We start from the raw sequence: 25516 nt of genomic DNA on the forward strand, positions 1-25516 counted from the left end.
AGCCTGGATTGGGGAAAGACACGGGTCTGCTCCCAGCACTGCCCTTGCCTAGAGATTTTAGCCCTCTGTGGTGCAAGAGGAGCCCTGGTTGGACTCAGGTCTCTGATTCCCTGCCCCTTTCTGAGTGTGCAGTGCTGCAGGAGCCTCCCCCCTCCCTGCCTTTCATTTGCAGAGCTTCGACGATTTCATCTTTGCCTTCTTTGCTGTGGAAATGATTGTGAAGATGATCGCGCTGGGGATTTTTGGCAAGAAATGCTACTTGGGAGACACCTGGAACCGCCTGGACTTCTTCATCGTCATTGCAGGGTAAGCCTGGTGGGGTGTGTCCCCTTCTCTGTTGTCATTCGTGGCATCACTCAGCAAGTGTCAGATTTGGGGGAGCAGCTGGTTTGCAGTGGTGAAGGCTGAGGGCTGGCTGGGCCTTGGCACCATCAGTGTTGTCCATCCTGGCTCTGCAGTGGGGATCTGCACCTGGACTGCAGAGGTTCCTGGTCTTCTCCACAGCTCATGGAGAGAGCTGAGAAGGGGAACAAAGTCTGTTTCCCATTGATTTTGGTCAGCCCGTGCCCTGGGACTCCTTGCTGGGCACTGGGCTTGGCTCTTCTTCCTCTGGTCCCACCGGTGGCTTTGGTTTCCATGGGGTGAGGAGGTGGTGGAGTGGGTGGTCAGGAGCACTGAGCAGTGTGCCAGGGAGGAGGACAGTCAGTGAGATGTGCGTGATCATCCTCCTTATTATACTTTCCTTTTTCTTTTGTGGGAAAGTGACCAAGTTCACTTTTTTGAATGTTTTCCTTTCAAAGGCACCTGGTTTGAATTAAAGGCTTTTCCAGCACCCGAGAGTCTCCTGGCAGAGGCTGGAAATCCACATGAAAAGTCCCTGGCCCCTGGCCAGAGAGCTGAGTTTCTTTGACACACGAGTCGCTCGTCAGGCCTTGCCTCCCCTCCCTGCTCCAAGAGCCCAAAGACCTTTGGGAAAACAGTAGCTTTTTCCTCAGTGGCTTTTTCCTCTTTTGATAGCGCTAGAGATCAAATTCACTGGATTTTCCTGGGAAGGAGCAGGAGATCCTCCCAGCTGGGCTGTTTACTTGGCATGGGTTTTGTGTGCCCCAAGAAAGGGCAACATCTGGGTGGGCTTTGCTTACAGTCCATCACTGACCCCATAGGGTCATGGCACCCTGTGTGTTCTTTATTTCTTCTTCTTTATGTGTTTAAAGATGTGTTGACATGGTGCTTAGGAACACGGTTTGAGCGTTGGACTTGGTAGAGTTAGGTTAATGGTTGGTAGAGTTAGGTTATGGTTGGACTCGATGATCTTAAAGGTCTTTTCTAACCAGAATGATTCTGTGATTCTGTGATTTGTTGCTGAGGTTTTGCAGCCTTGCAGCTTGACCGCTCCTGTGACTCCTGCCAGGTTGGCTTTGCCTCTGACTAAGTGATGGGTCTTCCCTTCATGGGTGTGAACTGTTCCCATCTGGGCCCTGTCAAAACCAATTCAGGTGACAAAGGATCGGACTGGATTTAAATACAAAGTGGAGCCTCTCCTCCTCCATTTTCACTGCTCCTCTTTGCACCCTTGTGCTCTCCTCCAGCCCTTGCTTGTTCATCCTGGCGTGCTGTGTCTGGCTTGGTGCATCATTGCCATCCTGGAAGGTCCCTCAGCTGTCCCTGGCAGTGCTGGGTGTCAGAGAAAGCTAAAGAGGTGTCAGGAATGGGCCATGGTTGTAGCAGAGATAAAAATAAGGGACCCAAGCCTGTTAGTAATAAACACCATAAGGATAAGAGGAAAAAGCGCTGCAGGGTTAAATCAAATCCCACTGTGTTTGCTAAATACATGATAAAACACATTATGGTTTTATGTAGGTCCCACGTAAGGGCTTCAGCCAGGTTCTCTGGTGAGATGACAGGGGAACAGAACCCCAAACTCACATTTCCATGTGGCTCTGGTGACCACAATGAAGCAGCTCTGCTTCTGCCTTCACACTTTTTTCTTCCCTGTTTTCATGCAGGACATAGGAGGGGGGAAGCAGCAGGACAAGGTGGTCTCCCAGTGCCCAGCAGGTCATAGGCTCCTTCTCTCCTGCTTTCCCTGCTGCTTTCCTGCCCTTGGGCTGCAGCAGAAAGTGAGAGCAGGGGGAGAGGAGAAGCAGCAAACTGTGTCTACAGGGCGTGGGGTGGGGAAGGCACGTTGTGCAGGGGACAGAGGATGTGCTGTACACTCCCATGGGCACACACCATCCATAGCCACCCTCACCCACCACCACCACTGTAGGGTAGGCTTCCAAAAACATACCAACTCCAAACTCATAGTATTTCATCCTTCCTGTTCCTTGATCATTTTCTGGACCTGCTGGGGCTTCAGATGGTAGAGAAACCTTTTTGTGCATGTTTTGCCCCAAATGTGCCGCCAGCAGAGGGCTGGGAGAGCCACTTGAGTGCTGTTCTCGCTCCCACTGTGCTGCTGGCCACTGGTGGGATTGCCATGAAGTACTTCTCAGCTCTGTTAAACTGTCCAGACCAATCTCATGAGCTCAGAGGAAGTAAATGACTTCTTTGTGACAATGTAATGCAATTAGTGCTAATTGTAGAGTGTGTAATGTCTGCAACACGTCTCTGTAATTACAGTAAAACTTGCTGGAGATGAGAATAGAGCTGTATTATCTAAACTCAGCTTAGTGAAACGTGGCTTTGGCTGTAGGTTATGGAGTTGCATGGGGAAAAGGGAAGGGGAAAGAGTGATGAATGATGTAATTATGTTGTGTTATTTTAAAGAAGAAGGTTTGGGAGTTGGTTTTCTAGAGAACGCTTGAAGGTTAATGGGCATTATAAGGCAGCTCTTGTCCTCTAAAGAAGGCTCAATATGATTTCAACCTCTCCCAGAGTAAGATGCTGAAATATTGAGGATGAACATTTGTTTACATCAAAAAATATTCAGAAGTTTTTACAATGTAGTGCTGGTTGAGGGTCAGGCTGGTGAACATGAGCTGTGGGGTGGAGATGTGCCCTGATTTGGCCACTGCAGGACCCAGCACCCACTCTGCCTCCACCTTCTCCAGGCAAGGCCCAAGGACCTTCTCTCTGACCAGTCCATGGGAAGAGGGTAGCCACAGATTGAGCTCTACCTGCTCCTCAGCTGGGGCCAGCCCCAGCCACTTCGTTGCAGTCCCACCAGCTTGCAGGACATCAGCTTGTTTTGACTTTGGCCAGATGAGGTCATCCCTGAACCTCTGCATCCCTATGGGTTGAGTTGTGCTTGAAACCATCCTCATGGAAAAAAAACAACCCAAAGCAACAAAAACCCCAATGATTAATTGTTTTCAAAAGAGAGAAGCTTTAAATAATTTGACAGGGTTGAGCAGGGCTCAGGGTCCTTGCCTGCTTTTCTGCTCCCCTCCAAGCTGGGCTCTGCACCGTCTGTGTTGGAGTCCTGAAGGTCTGTTGTTACTCTGGGCTCAGCCAGTTGTTTGGCCAAGTCTGTGGAGTCCTCCTTGTGCTTTGCTCATTGTAATGGGCCTCTTAAAGGACTTTGTAGGAAAGTTAAACACTTCTGGAATATTTTGCTTACAATTTGAGAGGAGCCAGGGCTGGAAGTGGTTGGCCAGCTGCTCTCTTTAGAAACACACTGTTTCTTTTTGCTTCCTCAACACTTCTAATGTTTGTTATCATTTTTTCTCCCTCTGTTGAGGGCTGTATTAAAGAGTTAGTTCCACTGAAGCCTTCATAAACAAACCTTAAGAATGTCTTGCTCCCTCCTGGTTTTGTGTGCTGAATTTCAGGGTTGAAATACACTGCAGGAAGCCTTGCTGTGTTCAGAAGTACAGGAGAGGAAGGGATGCCACAGACCCCCACTCAGTCCGTGCTCCACCTGGATGGTTTCTGAAAAGCTCTTTAGCTCAGAAATTGGGATCAGGGCAATGCTGCCAGATGGGTCCCCACAGGGAGCAGGGATGCTGTGGCTGCAGCAGCCAGAGCAAGGTTCCTGCTGGGTTCCTGGCCTTTGCCTCACAGCACCGGGTCGCTTTGCAAGCAGGCATGAGAGCTCTTCTGAAGGGCTCTTTAGCTCTATGAGGCTGATCAAGGGGCTGTTCCAGCTCCTGGGTGCAGGTGGGGCAAAGAAAGTGCTGGCGTGGGGCTGCCAACCAGGGTCCCTGCTACAGCCTCCTGCTGTGAACTGCTTGCAAAGGATTTTCCCCCCCCCTATGTATTAGTCCCTTCATCCCTTAAAAAAAAATAAAAAATAAAAAATTAGAGAAGCAGGGATGAATGTTGCTGTTTCATCTCCTCTGCCTGTCTGTATTGATCCCTCTCGCACCGAGGAGCAGCACCTTGGAGAGGCGGGTGCGCGGTGACCCCTGCGCTGCCCTGGCACCAGCAGCACCCTGGGGTAATTGTCCATGTAAGAGGCTGATTTACACATGCAATTACCCAATGTGCAATCACTGCTGCAGCCCCTGGAACTGCAGGAAAAGCTGCACCCAACCCTCTCCCAGGAACTTGCCCTTCTCCAGTGCTTTCTGGGTGGGTGTGAGTGTCCTGGAAGCCGGGAGCCTCTTCCTGGGGCTCCATGGCTCCCTGGCTCACCCCAGAGTAAGAGCTCTTTGCTCCAAGCAGAGGTGGCAGAACCATATCAAGCTGATACTTATGATTGCAGACACCCAGGGGTTCAAAATCTGGGGCTGAGCTTTGCAATTTAATGCTTTAAGTGAGTTTTCGGAGGTTGAAGAGCAGCCAAGACAGGGGGCTAGCAAAGCCCTGGCTGCTCTCTGCTCCGTGCCCCCTCACCACAGCCCAAACAAGCCACATTCTTGGCCTATGGAAACCTTCTGGGTAAGAGAAACCCCTCAGCAGCTTCCCTCACAGCTGAGCTGACTCAAACCCACCTGCAAAAAACTTTTGTTTTTTGAAGTTTTAGGACTCTAGAAGGAGAATCCTTTAGTTTCTTTCAGTTCTTCAGCTGAACTTGCTGCTGCTTCAGAAGCCTCGTTAGTCAAACATCGTGGCTGGGACATGGGGTGCCTCTGCTCAGCTGGACCCAGCAGGCTGTGGGGCTCATGGTCCCTCCAGTGCTACTCTTTTTATTTCATTCAGCTTGATCCAAATTAGTATTTTTAAAATTAAACAACACCCACGAATGCTGGGAGACTCATAAGGCTTCCAAAACTGTGCCTGAGCAAAGGTGGAGCACGGCAAAGGCGGTGAGGGCTGGGAGGATGTTTCATTCTGGCTTTCTGAAGATACAGCACTGTCTAAATAATTTCCCCTTGTCTTTTCCTACACTGGTGGCTTAATAACACCCACTGATTGCTGTGCTTTGTAGATAAAAGGTGCCTATATGCCCAGTTTTGGAAAGCTTTTAACACTGAATAAATCTGAGCCTATCTCCTGCTGGCAGTGAGCAGCGGCTCTGTGCCCAAGCAGGCTGAGGGACAGGCCTGGGATGCCTGCAGGCATCTCTGTCTTGTTATGGGTTCCCCTGCCTGTGAGAGGAGAAAGGCCAAGTTCTTCTCAGAAAGCATCTTCAGCACAAACTCCACAGCTCTGGTGGGTCTTCACACTATCTTCTGCTCCTAGAGTACGAGCGATCCCAGGGGTCGGAGTAGAACCAGGGCTGAGGGCAGGGTGAGTCAGAGAGGCAATGCTGGGTAGGTGTGGGAAGGGCTTTTCCAGCATTTCTGTGCTCTGTTAGTCTCACTAGTTGGGAAGAGGCCCTTCAACCTCTCCTGCAATGCTCCTGAGCATCACTTCTGCAAGCCCATCATCACAGGCAGGGATGCTGCCTGACACTGCGCTGCCGAGATCCTTCCCAAAGCTTTGAGTATTATATGAAGGAAACCCAAGTGTGCTCAGAGTCTCAACATCTCCACACAGAATAGGGATGAATTTCTGACGCCTGGTCCATCTTTAACCACCCCTTGTGTCTTGTCTGTCTTTTGAGTCCCAGGAGTTTTCCTTCCTGGAGGAGTGTTTGCCAAAGGTCTGCAGCAGCTCTCTCTGCATCCCACCACCAGCCCGTTGTACGTCTGGCTTTGCAGATGCTCTGCTTTTGTTCTTAGAAAGTTCTAAATATTTCGGCTTTCCTTTTTAATAACTCTGGTGATCAGGGGTTGCTGATCACTCTGACAAGTCTCAGCATTTGCTTTGAATCCATCCTAATTTAATGCCATGTATTTTTCTGAGCCTTTAACTTGGCTGAGCACCCAGGGCTGTGGCAGAGGTGCTGACAGCCCTCGTGCTTTCCCGTTTGAACAGAAGTGACATTTGAGTTGAAGCTTCATCGGGGGCTTTTTACACTGCAGATCCTCAATGCATTCATGTTATATATGCTGGCAAATGCACCTGTCACCTCGCCAGTTGGTGACATCCTGACATCCTCTCCCTGGGTATCTCTCCTTGCCAGGGACGTGGATTGATTCCTCCCATGCATCCCATTGCCTTTGGAAGTGACCTTTAAGCTGGCAAGCGGTGGGATTCTCGTTGGACTTGCTCTTTGGTGACTGATTTTTACCCACTTTTTTTTCCCCCCAACCCTGGTTTCTCTCAAGGCTTTTGAGCTGTTAGTTTACAGATCCTGTAGTCTCACTCTGGGGCTGAGCTTGTGGTGCTGGTGCTGACAGCAGCGTCCAGCAGCAAAGGCAGGAGGGCATCTATCTGCTCCTGTCTTGGTGTTCAAGTGTTTCAAGTGTTTTCACATTGTTGGTTTTTTTTGTTGATTTTTTGTTGTTGTTTGTTTTTACATTAGGCATTATAATTGTTCATTAATATGTTAAATCTAAATGCATTTTACAACATGCCCTTTGCTGGTTACAAGCATGTGCCCTCTGCATGCAAGTCTAGAACTGTCACTAATCAGAAAATGATTTATCTTGGTGCAAATAACCATATGCTGCTCTAAATTTTGCTGGTAGCTTCTGTTTTAATAACAGATGAAAGAAAAGCTGTATGTGTGACATGAGCTTTTTACCCAAATCCTGCAAACCATACAAAAATCTTGTTTTCAAACAGTGAGTGAAACTTAAGAACCATTAAAACCCAGGCAAATTGTTGCCCCTCTCCTTACTGCTTGGTGTCTATTTGGGTAGGATGGATTCAGGCCAGGGCAGGTGTAGAGAAAGGTTGTGAGTGGGAAGCAGGGAGCCTGGCTGGGAGATGGGGCTGGAAGTGCCTGGTTTTTTTGGCTTTGCAAAATCAAGGCTGAGGGGACCTGTGGTTTGTCCTCTGTAAGTACGTCAAGTGGGTAAACACCAGTGACAAAGAACAGTGATAGAAGCTACTTAAAAGGCAGTGCTGCTGTAAGAACAAGGGAGTATGAGCTTGTCCTGAATAAATCTAGGCTAGAAGTTGGGCTTCTAACCATCAAAGTTGGAGGGAGTGAATGACCCAATTGGTTTTGAGGTAAAATTTGGTAATTTTTGGGAGAGATTAACTGTCTGTGGTTGCCTGTGGCAGCCAGAGCCTGGCTGTGCAGGGAGCCTCGTGGTCCTCTTCCTTGCCTTTGCCTGGTTCTGCCTCTTCAGGAACACTTTTGAGCAGAGAGCTTGTTTCCCACGGCTGGGAAGCAAAGCCCTGGAGGTGATGTGACTGATGGCCTCACTGTGCTTGAGCAGAAGTGCCATGAGCAGAGCGAGACACTGCAGGGGGGATGCCAGGGACTTGCAACAGTCCTAGGGCATCCTCAGCCTGTCACGTGAAGGTTGTACCTCCGTGTCCTGAGCTGTGAAATAACCCCAACATGCACTGTATAGAAGCACTGGGAGGTTCCCTGGTCCACGGTCGCCTCATTTTTTATCTCCAAGTATCATCAGTTTGGATTTGTGTGCTTGCCCAACCACCTGAGACCTGCCTGTGAGTGATGGCTGCTGGACAGAGCTAGCAGGGCTCAGTGTCCTGTGCTGTGCACCTCCTGTGCCCTGTGGAAAGGCTCTGTGCCAGGGGATGCTCCTCTGCTTCTCAGAGGCTCTCAGAACAGGGAACCCAGATTCGTCTGAGTATCTGTACAACTGTTGCTGAAAAAAGGACTCCTGGAGTCAGCCCTGAAGTTGCCCTCCTGGGGTGTGCAGAGACTTCCAGAAGCTTCTGCCCTGGACCTGTGCAAAAACAGTAACCAAAGCAGATGAGAGAGGGAGAAGATCTGTGGCTGTGTCAGCTGGTGTATCATGTTCTCGCTCGTTGACTTTATTCTGATACGCAAACAACCTTTAATTAATTCCTCTGGCAAACTTTCCTGATGAGAGAGATGCAGTAACGAGTCCCTCTGTGAGTGGTTGGCATATAATGTTTGATTTATGATGTTTGATAACCCAGCATTTCTCCAGAAGGATCCCTGATGCTCCTCTGCGTTGGTGTCTCTTGCAGGATGCTGGAGTACTCCCTGGACCTGCAGAACGTCAGCTTCTCAGCCGTCCGCACTGTCCGCGTCCTTCGGCCCCTCAGGGCCATTAACAGGGTCCCCAGTAAGTCAGACCTTTATTCCTCCCAGTTGATGCAAGTTCTTTATCTCTGTGCCCCAAAGATGGAAGAGCAAACAGAGATGCTGCCCATCTTACATTGCCGCTCAAACGTTCACCCAAGCCTGGTAGTGTTAGGTCCTACCACCACCCTCTGGTTTCCAGTGCCTGTCACTCTCCTGCTTTAAATAATGTTTGTTTTGGCACCTGTGGTGTCAGAGATGAACCATCCATCAAAAAGATATCCAGGACTGTCTTCAGATGCCTTTCATTCTCATCTGAAGGTGGTCTTGGGAGGCTGGTAAGGTGAAGAGATGCAAGTGATAGGGATTGACTGAGCCAACAGCCTCTGCCAGGCAGTAGGGGCAGAGGAGTCCAAGCCATGCTGGACTCACCCTCCCTGCACTACCCCATCCTTTCCTGGAGAAACTGAGGCAGGGAAAGTTTGTTGTGCCTGGAGACGGCTTCCTGGGATGGGGGAACATCTCTTGGTCTGCTCCTCAGAGTACAGCCAGAACCCCCAACACCTCCAAAGCAAGCCTGGGTGGGATGGGAGGGGCTAGTCAGTGCTAGTTTATCAGGTTATGCATGAGACTCTCAGGCCCTCCTTGAACAGCAGCCGGTGGCATTGCCTGCTCCTGCCTCGCAGCTGGAGATGGCAACCCAGCCCTGTGCTTGGAGAGGCCTTGGCTATGGCAAACCCAACCAGATGGGCCACAAGCTGTTCTTGCTGTACCACATGGGCAAAGCATCCATCCCTCTTGGATGCTCTGGGAATCAGGTGTGATAAGCTTAAGTACAACCACATCAGAAATGTTGTTTTCCTGGTCCTACAACCCTGGGTATTGATTCCAACATTGTTTCAGACAAATTAAATACAAGTCTGAGCTCCCCTGTCTGAACTAGCTCAATGCCTTGATGAGAACTAATCAGCTTCAGTTCTCTCTGCTGATGCTGGAGGTGCCTGGATTCTGTTTATTTTTCTGGTCCTTCCTCTTGAACTGAAACTGGATTTGCTGCTATTTCACTCTTTATAGTAGCTGCAGAATCCTGTTGGTAATGTGTTTTGGTTTTTTTATCCCCTCTGATGAACTGATGGATGGCTGAATTTATCCACCACTGTCTAACTGGGGATGTAATTCACTTAATGTATTTTGAAACCCCGGGTAATTTATCTTGGCTTCTCTGCAACATTGTTCCAATAGGTTAGAAATATAAGGTGGGAAAAGAAAAAAAGAGTTTTGTGTGATGATAAATGCAGTAACCACAGAAAGTCATTTCAGTTAATTAGGAGTTGACGTAAGGTGGTTGTTCCCCAGTAGAGGAGTAGAAGGAAAGCCCTGATAGAGGAGGTGACAGCATCAGGAAGAGAGAAAAAAGTCCTCTTCAAGTATCAAAGTAAAGGGTTCAACAGTAAAGCTTTCTTTAAATTAAAATCAATATAAGTGAGTGAGAGAATGTGGAATATGGGGAAAGGAGGAGAGCGAGAGATGAGCAGAATATTACAGAGATGTCAGATCAAATAAATTTTTTGTGTGTGTAAATGTCAAGCTGAAGTCACCATCAATTTGTCTTTGTTACAGAACTGGCTGTTCCTGAACTTGTGAGAATTAACTGCCAGAGAGAGTCCTGTATTTTAAGGAAGAGAGGGGATTTAGGGTAGATGAGGGGAATTAGGGAGGGGAATTTTAATATATACAGAGCGGGGAAAGAAATATGACTGAGCAAGGGAGAATGTCAGAGTTTGGTGTCAGGGATGAAAGGGGACATATAATTGCTAGAAAGCTTAGGGAGAAGAGGGCTTGAGATGGGGAGTGAAGGAAGGGAAGGGAGAAGGTTGGGTTGTTGCCCAGGAGCAACAGATGAAGTGCATATCCTAGGGGCTTTGGGGGAAGCCAAAGGGGACTGGGGAGCTGCAGAAGTTTGCAAGTCTTGTGTGGGTGACAAGGGCAACGGTTGAGAAGGTGGTGGCTGTCACTGGAATGAAAACTAGGGATGGAGAGGAAAAGGTCAAGGGGACATAGCTGAAGTAAGAAAATTCAGTGTGGACTTTTCTGCTTCGCCTCAGGTATGCGCATCCTGGTGACACTTCTTTTGGACACACTGCCCATGCTGGGGAACGTCCTCCTCCTCTGTTTCTTTGTCTTCTTCATCTTCGGCATCGTGGGAGTCCAGCTGTGGGCAGGTTTGCTCAGGAACCGCTGCTTCCTCCCTGAGAACTTCAGCATGTGAGTCTGGGTGGGCAGAGGACGTATCTCTCCAGCTCAGGCTTGTCTATCCCTCCAGGAGACAAGGATCTCCTCCATTAAAAAGCCCTGGTTTTCTGCAAATGCTCCAGACTCCTAAATGCCACCACAACTCCTGTCCAGGCATGTGTGGTTGGCACAGAGCGAGCTGTGACAGTTTGCCATTCAAGTCCTGCAGGGCTGTCCTTAACCCTCAGCTGGAACTTGGAAAACTCTTGATTGATAAGAGCCTCCAAAAAACGCTGAGAATACGAGTTCAGGCTCTCTGAATTCAGTGTATCATTAACATGTGACCTTTTCTGCACTTGTGGAGACGTTGAGGTGTGAATCCTGGTCAGCTGCTGGTGGTGTTCATTGGCATGGTGTTTGTAATCCCACCCAAACCCCAGGGGATGCTGATGGAGCTGCCGCACACTTCAGGATGCTAGATGCTTTACAGTCTCAGAGCAAGGGATAGTCCCTGTCCCACAGTGTTATTTTTCACAGATTCCTGGTTTTTAAAGCCAAGAAGATTATACTGATCAAACAGGGTTTTATAGCACCCAGTTTCCTGGCCAGCCAGCTTGCCAGGAATATTTGAACAGTGGTTATAATACCTGGTAGCTGTCAGCCTCTTTCAGACCAGCATTTCCATACCTGTTCTCCTCCCTACATGCTTTTTTCCACCACCTCCCACACTTTGGATGCCAGGAGAATGGCAGGTGACTCCAAGCCCTCAGTGGCTGCTCCACCAGACTCTGATGTTCCAGGCTGGTGCTCAGTTATCTGGTTGTCTTCATGTACAGCAACCACCCTGCAAATAGTGCCATGAGCCCAGAACTGGAGGAAGATGCCAACCTGACAGGCATGTCGCTTGTTATTAGGGGTTACCAGCTGCAAAGCAGGTCTCTAAAATCTGTCTCCTTTCTGTCAATTGCTTAGAAATGTTGACTTGGAGCTGGCTGAATCCACACTGGGATGGAGGAGTCCTGCAAGCCCAGAGGCTCTCACTTGCACACAGCAGGGTCACGATGATGTTGCTGTAGCTGTGCTGGGTCCCAGGTCTGGAGTTGGCACCATGCACCTTTTATCTTCTCCCAGGCATCTCCTAATAGCTGTCACCCCTCTAGTAGGTCGTGCCCTCAGGGGGCATTTGGGAGAGTCTCTACCAGGGCACATCCATGTTAAGTAAATGGCAGCAGAGCAGAGGGGCTGCTTCACCACTGAGCAAATCCAATAGAGCCACAGGTTTGGGTGCTGTTTAATTGAGCCAAAATTCCAGGGGTTTAGATAAGCTTTGAAGAGTATTAAAGGCAATTCTGCAGGAATTAACCGGGCTGAACTAGGCTTAAAAATATCTTTGCAAGCTTTAGTGGGAGTCCTGGCAGCATTAAGGAGATAGCTGCATGCAGAGCAAGAAGCCAGTTTCTGGCTGGCCAAGGGTTGTTTCATCTCCCTGAAGAGCATTTTTGCCTGGGTTACTGTGGTAAGGCCACCCTCAGAGGGAATTTAGAGCTTATCTATGGGCTGAACAGGCACTATAAAATGCAGCTGAAGGCCTTGTCTCTGTTTTTAGGAAGCTTGGGAGGTCCTTGTACATAGTGTCCCCCAGCCACACTAAGCTTCTCCAAGAGGACAGGAGATACAGGAGCTTAAACTGATTTCTATCTTACTACAGCAAAGACATTTCAGAGAAGCCTTGCTGGGCTGAATCCTGCTTTTAGTCCCCCAAAGCCCAAGCACTTCCAGATGGAGTGACTCTTAGTAATGTCACCAGAGGGGCTGCTAAGCGCACTGCCTCAGTTTCTCAAAACCCAGTTAGGGACATGATCTCAGCCAGTGTGGCTGCAGGAAGTCCACAAAGATCCCATTTAAAAAAAAAACAAAGCAAAACCAAAACACAAACCTTTACGATCCAGAATCACAGCTGCCAGACGTTGCTGTCACAGTTGTTACTTTACCAGATTGCCTACAGTTGGTGTGCAAACCCCAGCCCTGTCTGGACTTTTTCAGCCCCTACACAGTGGATTTGGAGCCATACTACCAGACAGAGAATGAAGACGAGAACCCTTTCATCTGCTCCCAGCCCCGGGAAAATGGGATGCGCTACTGCCGGAGCATCCCAACACGGAGGGAAGAGGGTCTCGAGTGCACCCTGGATTATTATTCCTACAATGACACCACCAACACATCCTGTGTCAACTGGAACCAATATTACACCAACTGCTCTGCTGGGGAGCACAACCCATTCAAAGGAGCCATCAACTTTGATAACATTGGCTACGCCTGGATCGCAATATTCCAGGTGAGTCCTGCGTGCAAACTGTCACCAGGTGGGGAACAGCCAGGCATGCCCCCCAGCATGTTCCCAGGGGCTGCATAATCACATTCCCAGTGGCTATTTTGCACCAAGAAGGAGCTATATAGTAGCACACAGGTGCTTAAAATGTCAGGGATACAATTTGAAGCCTTCTTTGAAGGTGCCTCCATCTCACATGCATGGACAAAAGGCCAGACTCCACCCTCTGCCTGTGTGCAGTAGGACCATCCTGATGTGGAGCAGAGCCCGGAGCCTGCCCTTCCCTCTGCAAAGTGCAGTAGTGGGTCTTTGGTCCAGCTGGAAAAGAAGGGCTGGGTTCAGCCTGGGCAGCTGGCCACATGGCTATTGGCATTTGTGGGAGCAGGACTTGGCTCTTCAGTGTCTTGCTCTGTGCCAAGACCAGTTATGGGGTGTCAGGAATGACCCAGCCAGGAGAAATGTTGCTTGCACACTTGGTGTTGTAACTGAGCCCTGACAGGTTCGTATTTCCTTCCTGTCTCCACCAGGTCATCACGCTGGAAGGCTGGGTGGACATCATGTACTTTGTGATGGATGCACACTCCTTCTACAACTTCATCTACTTCATCCTCCTGATCATTGTGAGTGGCCTTAGGGGAACATGGGGGACTTCCTGGCATTTGAGAGGGCAGAGAGGAGAGATCCAGAGGAACTGAGCAGATAATGCAGAGAATATAAAAGCTAATGCCATGTAGGAGGGATGGAAACCATCTTGCTAGAAGGCATGGAGCTTCCATACAGCATTGCATTGCAGCTGTGTTTTGCTGCAAAAGAAGGAAAGAAAGAAATGCTTTAAGCTATAGTAGATACACTCCTGTTGCTGCTGTGTCTACTGCTCCTCTCCTTGTGCTCCAAGGTCCTCTCCCCAAGTTGCCACCTGGAATTTAAATTTTAAACCAGTTAGGTTTCAAAGGGGGAGGAGGTTGTCCAGACATTCCCCCAACTTGAAGAACCCAGCTGGCTGGCTCCTCAGTGAAGAGGGGACATTCCAGGAAAACAGTCCCAACCTTCAGAGAGCGCATTAAGAAAGGAGGGAAGAGATTACTGCCCACAGCCCACCCACACTTCACAGCATCAGCTGAGACCACCCATTAAGGAGCCAATAAAGAGCTTCTGTGGGGTGGGCTCCATGATGGGCTTCATCTATGCAAGCAGAATTGTCTACCATGACTGCCTGAGCTGGTTGTCTAGACTTCCTTTATCATCAAGGGAGAAAAGTAGGTGCTTTAAGGGGGTGATTCATCTCCTCCGAAGGTAGACATTCAAAATAAATTAGGTGCATTGCAGACTTGACGTGCCTGCTTCTCTCTTGACTCTAAAGGATCATTAGGTGCCTCACTTAGATGTATCTGAGGTAAGTGAGATGGGTCCCTTTCTTCCTCTCTAGTTGGACTAAGTCCAGCAAAATAGCTGCACATCATCCACTAGGAGATTGTGGGGATTTCTGCTCCTCATCAAACCGGGACTCAAACCCTGATGAGAAGGTCATTTAGTCTGTGGTGCTTTTTCTGGTTCATCTATTAGCTTCCCCCCCAAAAAGAAACAATCCTCAGCTCTCAGCATTCCTGAAACAGCAGAGAGGAAGGGCAAGCAATGCTTTTCCAGGTGCCATGCAAGTAACATTCACAGTGTGTCATAGCCTGTTAGTATGGCAGTAATTGTCTGTGATCCAGGCTGTGCTCTGCAGAAGGCAGAACCTCACAAAACCCTGGTTGGAAAGAAAACCTCCAAGCTATAGGTACATATTGCTGTGAAGGCCTTGTGTAACAGTCCCCTGAGAATCCCATTAGCAGGGGAGAGGGATCTGCTCTTGAGCTGCCCACACATTGCCAGGAAAAACACTCCTATCAGGAGGGCTCAGCGTGTTCATCGTAATGCCACTAATTGTGGTAATTACAACCACTGTCTGCGGAGAGAGAAAAACACCATCTTAAAACAGTAAAAGCTTTTTGTCAAAATAATCTTTTCTCATCTTTGATCTCTGACATAGAGCACTGGTGTGGGAGTCCCCAGGGTGGGGGCTTGGGGGGTGTCAGCTCCTCCATGGTCCTGGTGGTCTCTGCTGGGTGACGGCAGGGAACAGGGCTGTCTGGGGTTTGCCCCGGCTCCTGCAGCAGGGTGTGAGGTGAGGTAGGGCCATGGGGTGGGGCATGGCCACCCGAGGTGGCTGATGGCTTCTGTTTCCTGTAGGTGGGCTCCTTCTTCATGATCAACCTCTGCCTGGTGGTGATAGCAACGCAGTTCTCGGAGACGAAGCAGCGCGAGAGCCAACTGATGAAGGAGCAGCGGGTGCGCTACCTGTCCAACGCCAGCACCCTCGCCAGCTTTTCGGAGCCAGGCAGCTGCTACGATGAGCTCCTCAAGTACCTGGTTTACATTGCCCGTAAAGGCAGCAAGCAGCTCGTGAAGGTTTACCGGATGGTGGGCGTGAGGATGGGCTTCCTCACCAGCCCCACCAGCAAGGCAGGGGACAAGCGGCACACCAGGAAGCGCAGGAGCAGGAAGAGGTCCTCCGTACACCACCTCATCCACCACCACCATCACCACCACCACCACTATCACCTGGGCAATGGGAACCTGAGGGCTCCCCGTGCCAGCCCGGAGATCAGTGATGTGGAGACCAGCTCGCTCCACAATGGGACCAACCGGCTGATGCTCCCCCCTTCAGCACCGAACCCCCACGGGGCCTCCAGCCCTGCTCCCACCAACACCGAGTCCGTCCACAGCATCTACCACGCTGACTGTCACTTCGAGCCAGTGCTCTGCAGGTCATCCCTCCCACAGCCAGGCCTCAGCTTGCCGAGCCCAGAGGGGATCCCCAAGAACATCGTGGGCAGCAAGGTGTACCCCACGGTGCACCCCAGTGCCCCCCACGAGATGCTGAAGGAGAAGAGCCTGGGGGAGGCAGCAGTTGGTGCTGGGAGCAGCACCTTGACGAACCTCAACATCCCTCCTGGGCCATACAGCACCATGCACAAGCTGCTGGAGACACAGAGTACAGGTGAGCCTGGGGCTGGATGTTGGTCTGGGGTTGCTTGGCAGAAATATGAGCTATCACTTAATTTCTTTCTCTTTCTAAATATTTGCAGGGTTCTTTTCAGTCCATGTTACGGAGAAAGGCGATGGCTTTCCAGGTGAGGCTAAGATGAATCTTCTGATGCATCTATAGCAAAACCAGGAGGGAGGTTTCAACCTCCCAGACTTTGATCTCTTCCTGGACATGTTCAAAGCCAGGTTGAATGGAGCTTTATGCAACCTGGTCTGGAGGAAGGTGTCCTTGCCTGTGGCAAGGGGGTTGGCACTAGATGATCTTTAAGGTCCCTTCCAACCATTCTACGATTATGTGACTTCATACTTGCAAAAATCCAAGTAAAACACATGCTAGAATGTTCCCATTTTCTTTCCCATCCCAATTTCCTCCCAGTCAAACAGATTTTTCTGCAATTAAAGGGAGCACTCCCCAAATCCTTGAACTTCCAAAATGGGCTAGAACTGGGCTTGGTGTCACCAAGCAGAGCTGGAGCCCAGCCTGGCTGCTTGGAGATGACCATGTCCCTTCTTTGTTAAAACGTAGGGTTTGGAGGTGATGGCTTTGCCCACTGTCCAGCACAGGGGTGGAAGCCTTCCAGATCTAGCTGACCCAAACCCCAGCATCCCCTCCAGGTAGCTCTGCTCCCCAAGGGACCTGCAGCTCAGGAAGCTGGGGTGTCTGCTTTGAAGGAGTACTCACTGCCACACCCCAAGAGGACTTTGTAACTGGGGAGGAGGCACTTGGGGTTTGCCCTGGGCTCTTTAACCCATCAGGAACCCTTTGCCTCTCATGTCCAGGGCAGTGGTTTTGTGCTAGCAGGGATAGTGTTTTGCTCCCATGGCTTCCCACAGCCCCCCAGTCATGGCTGATGGGCTCCCCTGCCCCCCTGGCATTTCAGGTCCCTGCCAAAGCTCCTGCAAGATCTCCAGTCCCTGCACGAAGCTGGATGGCGGCTCCTGTAACCCCGAGAGCTGCCCTTACTGCCTCAAGGTGCTGGCGAGCGAGGCTGAGCTGACAGACAATGAGTCGGGTGACTCGGACAGCGAGGGGGTCTACGAGTTCACGCAGGATGCCCACTACAGTGACCAGAGAGACCCTCAGCGGGGCAGGACCCGGGCCCGGAGAGCCAGCCGGGTGCTGGCCTTCTGGCACGTGGTGTGTGAGACCTTCCGGAAGATCGTGGACAGCAAATATTTTGGCCGTGGGATCATGGTGGCCATTCTCATCAACACTCTCAGCATGGGGATCGAGTACCACGAGCAGGTGAGTGCTGTCCCAGTGCCTCCCTGAGCAGCTGGGATGCCAGAGGTGTTACTGGTCCAAATCTGGCTGCTGGTGGGATGGTTTGGGGTGAGAGGAATTGGGGTGCTGTAGGAAGGGTCCCAGGACAAAGCAAGGCTGATTTTTCTCCTCTGAGCCTGCTTCCAGCTTGCTGGGTGAGCTTCTGCATCATGACCCCACCAGGGATGCTCAGCATCATGCTGAGACCACCACCACATTGCTGGTTCCTGAGGTGTAGGTGCCGAGGGGAGGGAGCAGCCGTTTGCCACGGGGTTTGTGCCAGGCTGGCAGTGGGTTCTGGGGTTGCTGTGGCTGCAGGCTGGGAAGTCTATTGAGTTTGCAGTCTCTGGAGAGGAGGTAACAAATGCCTTTGCCTCCCTGGTGAATGCTCCAGCAACAGCATGCTGAGTCCAAAATAGACTCATCACTGGCTGTTCCTCGCTCGATTATCTGAGTCCTTGCAGGCAAGAGGCTGCCTCTGCTCCAGCCTCGTGCACGCTTGTCACCTAGCAGAGCTTCTCCCTATATATAGTCATTAAGAAAAGGAGTTGCCACATTCCTCCGGAAACGTCTCCGTAAGGATGACAAGAGCTCTGCTTTTGGAAAGGCTTTTGTGCCGTCTGGTCTTAACGCAGGTTTCGTGGCTGCCACCTGGCCGGGTGCCCGCGGTCCTGCCTCAGGCCTGGGGTGACTTGGTGCTGCACCTGCACCCTGCCTTCGGGTACGGGGGAAGGGCTCACCAGCGGGGATGCTGAGATGTTGCAAAACCTTGTTCCATAGCCCTCCAGTGCTTGAGGGCTCCCAGTGGCCAGTCCAGAATGCTGCTTCTGGGATGCTGGAGCTCTCCCCTCGCAGACACAGCCACCTCTGTCCCAGCACCAGGCATCTCTGGGAGCTCCCTCGAGTCCTGACTGGCTGCTTTTCTCCCTTCCTGCCACATTTTGGATTTGCGGAGTCACTCGCAGTTCGTGCTGAGGCAACTTCCAAAGCTCCTGGTGGCAGCAGTGGTGGCTGCAGACCAGCTCCAAGTTCCCGTGTCTTCCTGGGGCATTAATGCCTCAATGCCCAGCCACCAGGGAGACATGGCTGTGCTCAATGTGTCCCTTCCAGCCAGCACTTTCTCCCTGATGCTGTGATTCAGTCTGGCTGGCTCACCCCTGGGCTCAGCACACATTAAACAGCGAGGTGCTCTGAAGTGTCCTGCAGGTTTCACCTTCCTGTGCTGCCTTCTGTGGGGAAGCCCGAGTGCTTCTACCTTTATTTAATAATATCAGGAAGATAATCTCCTGAGAACCTGGGGGGAGGTGGCTCTGGAAACCGATGAACAGTTCTATATCCTTTGGCTGAGAGGTGAAAGCTGATCTGCCATGGCTTTGCTGCAGCTGTCCAAGGGGTGGATTGTCAAAGCTTGTTGTCCTTTATCAGGCACATCTTTGGGAGATGCTGGTGCAGGCTCCTTTGGGTGTACCACGGGGGACCATCCCACCAGAATGGGTGTCTGAGCAAGTTCCCATCAAACCCTCTAAAGGCAACACAGCTCCTTTATTCTGTGGCTTGGAGGAACAGGGCAGGGGATTCTGGCCTCTGCCCTGGTGAGTCCCAGCAAGGAGCTTGATCTGAAGAGGCAGATATTTGTGGTGCTTTTTGGGTAACAAGGTGAAGGGAGCTGATAAGCGTGGGGGGACTCCAGACACTGTGGGTGGTTGCTTTCTTTGACGGTATTTTGAAGCTACTACTGTTCCACATTCTTTTCTCCAAGGCATTTGGAGTGAATAGTGGAGCTTGTTTTTATTAGTTCATCTGCTCGCAGTGGCAGCAGAGAGCAGAGAGGTGTTTTTCTGTAAACTTGGGAGGCTTGTAGTCAGTTTCATAATCAGACAGTTATGAGAGCACGAGTTAGAGGAGAGAAATGCTGGACCAGGCCTTTCTGCAAAAATTACAACAACTGAAACATGTTTGGGTTGTTTGGTTTTTTTTCTTGTCTTGTAGAAGAGCCTTTCCTAAAAGTGCAAATTATCAACCTTGCCAAATTTATCATTGGCTGATTGTTTGCAAAGATGTGAGGGAGTCTGAGGAGCACTTGACTCCGTGACTTTCTATATTAGGCTCTCTGCTTATTTAATGAAAAGCCTCTTGGGCTTTTCCCATGTGGCCACCCTGGGCACACCAGGCTATATTAGGATAAATACCTTCAGGATATGTTTTATGGTGCCATGTCAAAAGTCTTGTGTTGTTTACCAGCACCTTGCCAGAGGGCAGAGGACACACTAGCAGCTACTCTGTGAGAGGAAGGATTGGCTGGTGCTTACTCAAGGAGGAAGACGGCTCAAGAAGAAGGCTTCTGCCCTCCCCTGTGTCCCATCAATGTTGAGTGGGATTCAGCAGCTCTGGGATTACCAGAGTATCCTAGGCTTCAAGACAGAAGCTGGTCAGCTGAAGTCCTCACTATAGCTGGGGGAGAAAAGTATGCCCCTCTGGAGGCTTTGCATCTCACCTTGAGACAGGCGTCCTGGAGGGACCTGCTTTTCTCCGTGGAAGATGCCTAGAAGACTGAAATGGTCTTTCAGCCACTTGCTTAGCAGACTCATCAACCAAAGAAGGCCAGGTTGGGATGAAAGTTATTTAGGATATTTGGGTTATTTAGGATAAAAGTTATTATTTGAAGGCACATCAAAATGAGTGGAAATTGAAAATGTGTTGAAAACACTAGCTCCTACCTCTTTCTGTTTGTTTGCATTCACCCATGAGTCAACACAGCCAGACTGGGCACCCATGGCCAAGGGTGCTGGATTCACATAGCAAAGGTACTTCATGTACCCAGGAGCTCGTCTCCTTCCTTAGAACCTTCCATCCTGAAGCTCCTCTCCAGAGACCACTTTCCATGGTAAAGTCATTGTCCACAAATATTTTTAAAAGGTATAGCTGGGGGGGTTCAGTAGCTGGGTTTCCTCCAAGCCCCTTCTGACATGAGCTTGCTGACTTCCTCACTCAGCATCAGGTTACTTCCACACGGTCCCCACACGTGGGTGAACCATAGGTACACCTGACTGGGCTTAACTTGGCACTTTCTGCCCATCCTCCCCACCTGTCCAGCTCTGGCTCCTGCTTTTCTGGCAGCTGCTGGGCTCCATGGGAGGAAAGCAGAGTGCTTTGAGGTGTGCTGAACACTCACCATGCCGTGGCTGCTGGGCAGCACTGTGAAATTTTCCATCAGGGAAATGACAACCAGATTGCCGTGGATTATTAATGTGACTGCTAAATAGCTTGTTTTTCTACAGAGATGAAGCAAAATGCAGGTAGGAACTATTAGCTTGGGCTAGAGGAATACAAAGGTGATTTAAAGGCAGACTCTGGGGGATTTTAAATACACTGCTGAACCAATTGACTGATTCGCCTCAGGGAAGCTGAGGCTCTGCAGCGCTGCGGGTTCAAACGACAAGGGCTTTGCAAGAGCTTGTTCTGCCATAGAGCAGGAGTAAAATGTGCTGCTAAACTAGAGGGTTTCTGTGCTGCTTTCCCCCAGCCTGGCTGTAAGCCAGACTCTGTTCCATAACCTGCTACTTTTTTTTTTCTACTTTTTTTTCCCCCCCTTTTTCTTTTTTTTCCCTTTTTCTTTTTTTTTTCTTCTCTTTAAATCCTTCCGTGGAGTGAAATGCAAAGGCTTTAGTACAAGGCGTGATGTTGGACTCCTCAGCAGGGGAAGGAATTCAGCAAGGCTTCCTTGAGGAAGGGCTTTGGGGTTTTGTTTTTGTTTTTAAAATCTGGTTCACATTGAGCTGCCTGGCTGTTCCGATTTTCCTTGTCTGAACTCTCATTGTATGAACTATACCCTACATATTCATTCGTTTAAATAGCTCTTGAATTTCAGCCGCTGTCTCTGTGGTGTTTTGCCATTGTTAACATAACAAGAAAGAGACTAGAGAGTCCTGCTTTGGCCTCCCCAGAGCTGCAGTTGGTTCAAATCCATGGCTGGAGCTTGTGGGGACTTGGATCTACATTGATCCAAAACTCTGGTGTGTCTGAGGGAAGAGGAAGTTGGTTCAGATCTGTAGAGAACCTCTTGTTAATTTTTCGAGGCAAATCGGAGAGATGACAAGGGTGAATGACTCTTTGGGACAGCACCCAAGGAGAAAAGCTCATAATCCACAGGAAACAATTCTTCAAGGAAGTGGGAAGAGGTGATGTCTGGCATACCCACAGGAGGAGGATAACCAGTGGAGTTATTGTAGAAATCCAGAAAGCAGCAGTGCCCCAAATCATGGTGTGAAAATCCCATCTCTGGGCAGGAGCAGCCTAAGGCCATGGTAGTATCTCAAGCTGAATGCCTAGTGCATCCTGCTGCAGGAGCCCAGAGGGTGCATGGTGCAGATGATGTAAAGTTGTCACTGGTAACACTATGATCTAATAGCTGCTGCAGCATGGAAATATCAACCACCTGTGCCAAAGTGTCAAAGGAAAGCTTGCTGGCGAAATGCATTAGAATGTCTGTTTATGTAAACAGTAGAGGCTGGAGAACATGGGAGTCTTCTTAATCAGTGTCAGAGGATGTGAAATTTTCCAGTATCCAGGATGATCGAGAGGGGAGGTGAAGGGTCAGTAACTGCAGCAACATTAGCAAACCTGCTGGTGTGGAGGAACCATTAGGCTCCTGATTCAAGCATTAATAACAGTCACCTAAATGGTATTTATGTGCTACTCCCTGAATTCAGTATGCAGGGAAGAAGGTAACTGAAAATTATTAGCTCTTGTGGCACCCACTGGTTGATTTCTCCATGTGGGAACAAAATTTGATTGCTCCACGGATAAGTGGTGTAATGGAGCTGGGCAGTGGGGATTTGGCAGGCTGATGCCCCAGCTCTTGGGGTATTTGAGTCTGTGCTAGTGTCCAAAGCCCCAGGCAGGCTGGAGAACAGCAGGTCTTGGTCCATTTGTGAGCACTGCCTCAAGAAATAAGGGTATTCTGGGGATCAGAAGCACTTGACTCCCAGCACTCGGTGGTCAAGAGCATCCTATACTCCACCAGTTTCTAGCCAAGCTGAGCATTTTGCTGCTGGCCCCAGCAGTGGTGGAGGGCAGCTGCAGAATTGTTTGGCATGTGGAGGCTGCTCCTTTGACATTCCTGTGTGCCAAAATGAGATCTTGCCAAGTGCTCATTCAGCTCCTGAGGAGGCTGTGGAGGATCTGGGGCAGAGCTGCAGCTCGTGGAGTGGGAGCTGCCTGGCTGGCCCTGCCTGGCTGCACAGGGCAGCCATGGGCAGCACCATGTCTGCTCTGACCTCTGCTGCTCCACATCAGGGAGATCCAGGACATCTAAATTTTGGCTTCTTTCATGTGTGTGGATTTGTGTCAGGCCTCCAGATCAGGAAGGAAGGGAATCCTTTTAAAAACAAATATTTCTGGTGTGTCTTGCAGCTCTTTTGAATTGCTCCTTGCAAGGGCTGGGACTCAAAGACCTGCCCCACACCCAGGCAGCTGCTGGTGTTGCACCAAGGGCTCTCTTCATCACACACCAATGATAACTGGTGCTGCACCCCCTAGCCCTGCACCCAGCTGCTTTACTTCAACTGTGGCCTTACTAGCACAGCCAGACACAAACACCACCAGACTTTGTGGTGATGTTTGTAATTGGATGCTTCCTTGTATGAATCTGATTAATTAGGCTTTGATTCAGGAGAGCACTTATGCATGTCTGTGCATCCCTCTCAATCATGAGACAGCCTTTCCCTGGATAACCTCCCTCTGCCCCAGGCTCTTCCCAGGACCTTGCAAGGTTCTGCGCTCACACACCATCCTCTCTTCCTAGAGGTATCTCCACTTCCACTTTGGTGCATATCCCGTGTCTCTATTTAACTCCATTACACATCTCTCCAGCCCTTTGTCACCTACTCTCAGCCAATTGATCAAAGCTTTGGCAGCACAGCCAGGCTTTACCCTCCCTCAGTGTCTGCTGGCTTTGCCCAGCATGGGCCTTGTCTCTAGCATCAACTGAATTTCTCAGCACTACGGCTGCACTGGGCACTCCCATGGCAGGAAAATCAGGTGCCCTATAGATCTGCACATGCTGTATTCAATTAGCTCCTGCTTAAGCAGAAATTACTCTTATTAACAGTTTGCTGTTGGAGACTGGAGGAGTCAAGTCAACACTAATGGAAGTCATCAGAGCTGTTAATCACTAGGATCAGTGACTTCAAAACCAGCTCTCTGTTTGTGATTGGGGGTAATTCTTGTTATGGACCTCAGAGGTCCTTCTGCTCCTCAGGGATTTGAAAGGTTTATGAGGTCTTGTAGGAACTTATGTGTTTTAATTGACTCGTTCATGAAGCTCCTCCAGAGTACCATGCAAAGTACAGGCCTGCCATGGCCCTCGTAGACCTTAAAAAAATGGGCTATGTCTGTAAGGCAGACTTTATCCTGGTTCTGGAGATTGAATGATTTGAAAATTAAATGAGATTTCATGCAACTGGAAAATGTATGGGTTTTTTATCAGATAGTTCAGTCCTCTGCATGCTTTAGGGATGAGCCTATGTGGATTCCTTGACATCTACTGAAGTTTTCTTCAGCTCCCTGGATGAGGAGCTGTGTCAATCCTTTCCTGTTAATTTAGTTCAGAGGCTGGAAATGCTCGGGCTGTCTTAGATCCTATCACTACAGCTGTTGTTTCAGCTGCCATCCGTACCCTTGCGTTATCTGTGCTCAGGCAGCCCTGGGAAGAGACTCCAGCTCAGTGAAATGGGAAAATGATGTGTGCTTTTGAAACTCGCTTCATCCCCGCACAGATGAAAAATCGCTGCTCTCTGCAGATAGTCGGGCGTTTCTCTCTGCTTCTTCTTTGATTATTGTGGTTGTTCCCCTTGGGTGGGAGCCAGAAAACACAGCTAGAGCTTCTGGAGCATCCTCAGCCTGCACAAGCATACGCTTTCATCTGTAAGTGCTCCTGATTGCCAATTGTTGGTGATTTCCCAGGGATGACTTTTTCCTTGATTCTCCTGGTAGAAGTTGGTCCCAATGACTCTGCCTTGTTGAGACCCGTGTCCTCACAGAGCCCCTTCCCACCTCACTCAGCCCCCAGTGGGAGCAGGGACAGGAGCTGAGCTCTTTCCCCCTTTGTCTCTGCTGGATTTCAGCTCTTTGTGATAATATTTTTTTTGCTGACATGAGGAAACGACCAGCTTTTCCCCCGTGGACGTCTGTCAGCATGAGAGATAGTGTTACCAGCATCAGAAACCCGGGTTCAGCAGAACTGTGCAGGAGCTGTACAGAGATGGCCTTTTTTTTCCTCCTTTTTTTTTTTTTTTTTTTAAATTTTATTGCCTCCCTCCCCCTGGTACCTTCTCAAGTACTAATGGAGAGATAAGTTTCAAACTTGGTTTAGATTAACTAGCAATAGAGGGCTTTAAATCTCAAGTATTTACAAGGTGTGACCAAGTGGAAATGCAGCTTTTGTTCAGCTTAAGCTGCTTCGAAACCTGGGCAGAGGGCTGAGCCACTTCATGTTTTTCTTGCATTTCTGGGATAATATTCATCCAGAAATCTCGAGCTGAGAGAGATAAGGAATTCAGGCGAGAATATCTGCTGTGGCTCCTGAGAGCAATAAAGAGAGCACAGCCCCAGGGCTTGGAGGAGGAGAGCATGGTCTGCAGGTCCTGTTTATGGTCCTAGGGAAGGATAGTTTATGGTAGGTTCTTCAGGGTTAGCTGATGAGGTTCTCCATCATGCTTGGGGCTTGTCTCCTCATTTGCCCCCCAGGTTTGGAGTGGACAGGAGGCAGAGGTGCATGGGGACATGGCCCCGTCCGGGCAGTCCAGATCTGGGAATGTGCTTGTTGGCCATGGGTGCTCAACAATTTCGTGGTGGAGAGCAAAGTCTTGCACCAGAAGGTGCCATATCTGTGAGACTCAGCTCCTTCCTCCCACAGGCATGAGGCAGGAAAGGATATTTGTTAATTGGAACGGGGAGGAGTGGGTGGAAGGTGAGGAGCTTAGTGGAGGTGGTGGAAGGGGAGTCCCTTCTGTGCAGACAGCTCCTGATTTTTAACAAAATCAAAGCTGCTTTCCTCCTTTTCTTACAGCATTACTTGTCATGGCATGAAATATTCAGCATCCATTCAACCCGTAACAAAATCTTCCTTTCCCGTGCAGTGATATAATGAAACTGGACTTGTTCACTTGTTTGTCAAAGTCCTTTCTTTTAACAAATGCCT

General features: G+C 49.7%; 1 protein-coding gene across 1 annotated transcript in view; it reads left to right on the top strand.

Moving 5' to 3' along the window:
* The window catches only part of CACNA1G (calcium voltage-gated channel subunit alpha1 G), a 140935-nt gene that overhangs the window by 46111 nt on the left and 69308 nt on the right, over window positions 1-25516 (top strand). Inside the window, exons 3-10 of the mRNA XM_051634860.1 lie at window positions 173-306; window positions 8350-8447; window positions 10510-10669; window positions 12680-12971; window positions 13493-13585; window positions 15195-16005; window positions 16094-16138; window positions 16934-17298. Coding sequence (XP_051490820.1) covers window positions 173-306; window positions 8350-8447; window positions 10510-10669; window positions 12680-12971; window positions 13493-13585; window positions 15195-16005; window positions 16094-16138; window positions 16934-17298 — 1998 coding nt within the window. The remainder of the gene's footprint in view (window positions 1-172; window positions 307-8349; window positions 8448-10509; window positions 10670-12679; window positions 12972-13492; window positions 13586-15194; window positions 16006-16093; window positions 16139-16933; window positions 17299-25516) is intronic.

The sequence above is a fragment of the Apus apus genome, chromosome 17 (genome assembly GCF_020740795.1).
Source record: "Apus apus isolate bApuApu2 chromosome 17, bApuApu2.pri.cur, whole genome shotgun sequence".
Classification (NCBI taxonomy): domain Eukaryota; kingdom Metazoa; phylum Chordata; class Aves; order Apodiformes; family Apodidae; genus Apus; species Apus apus.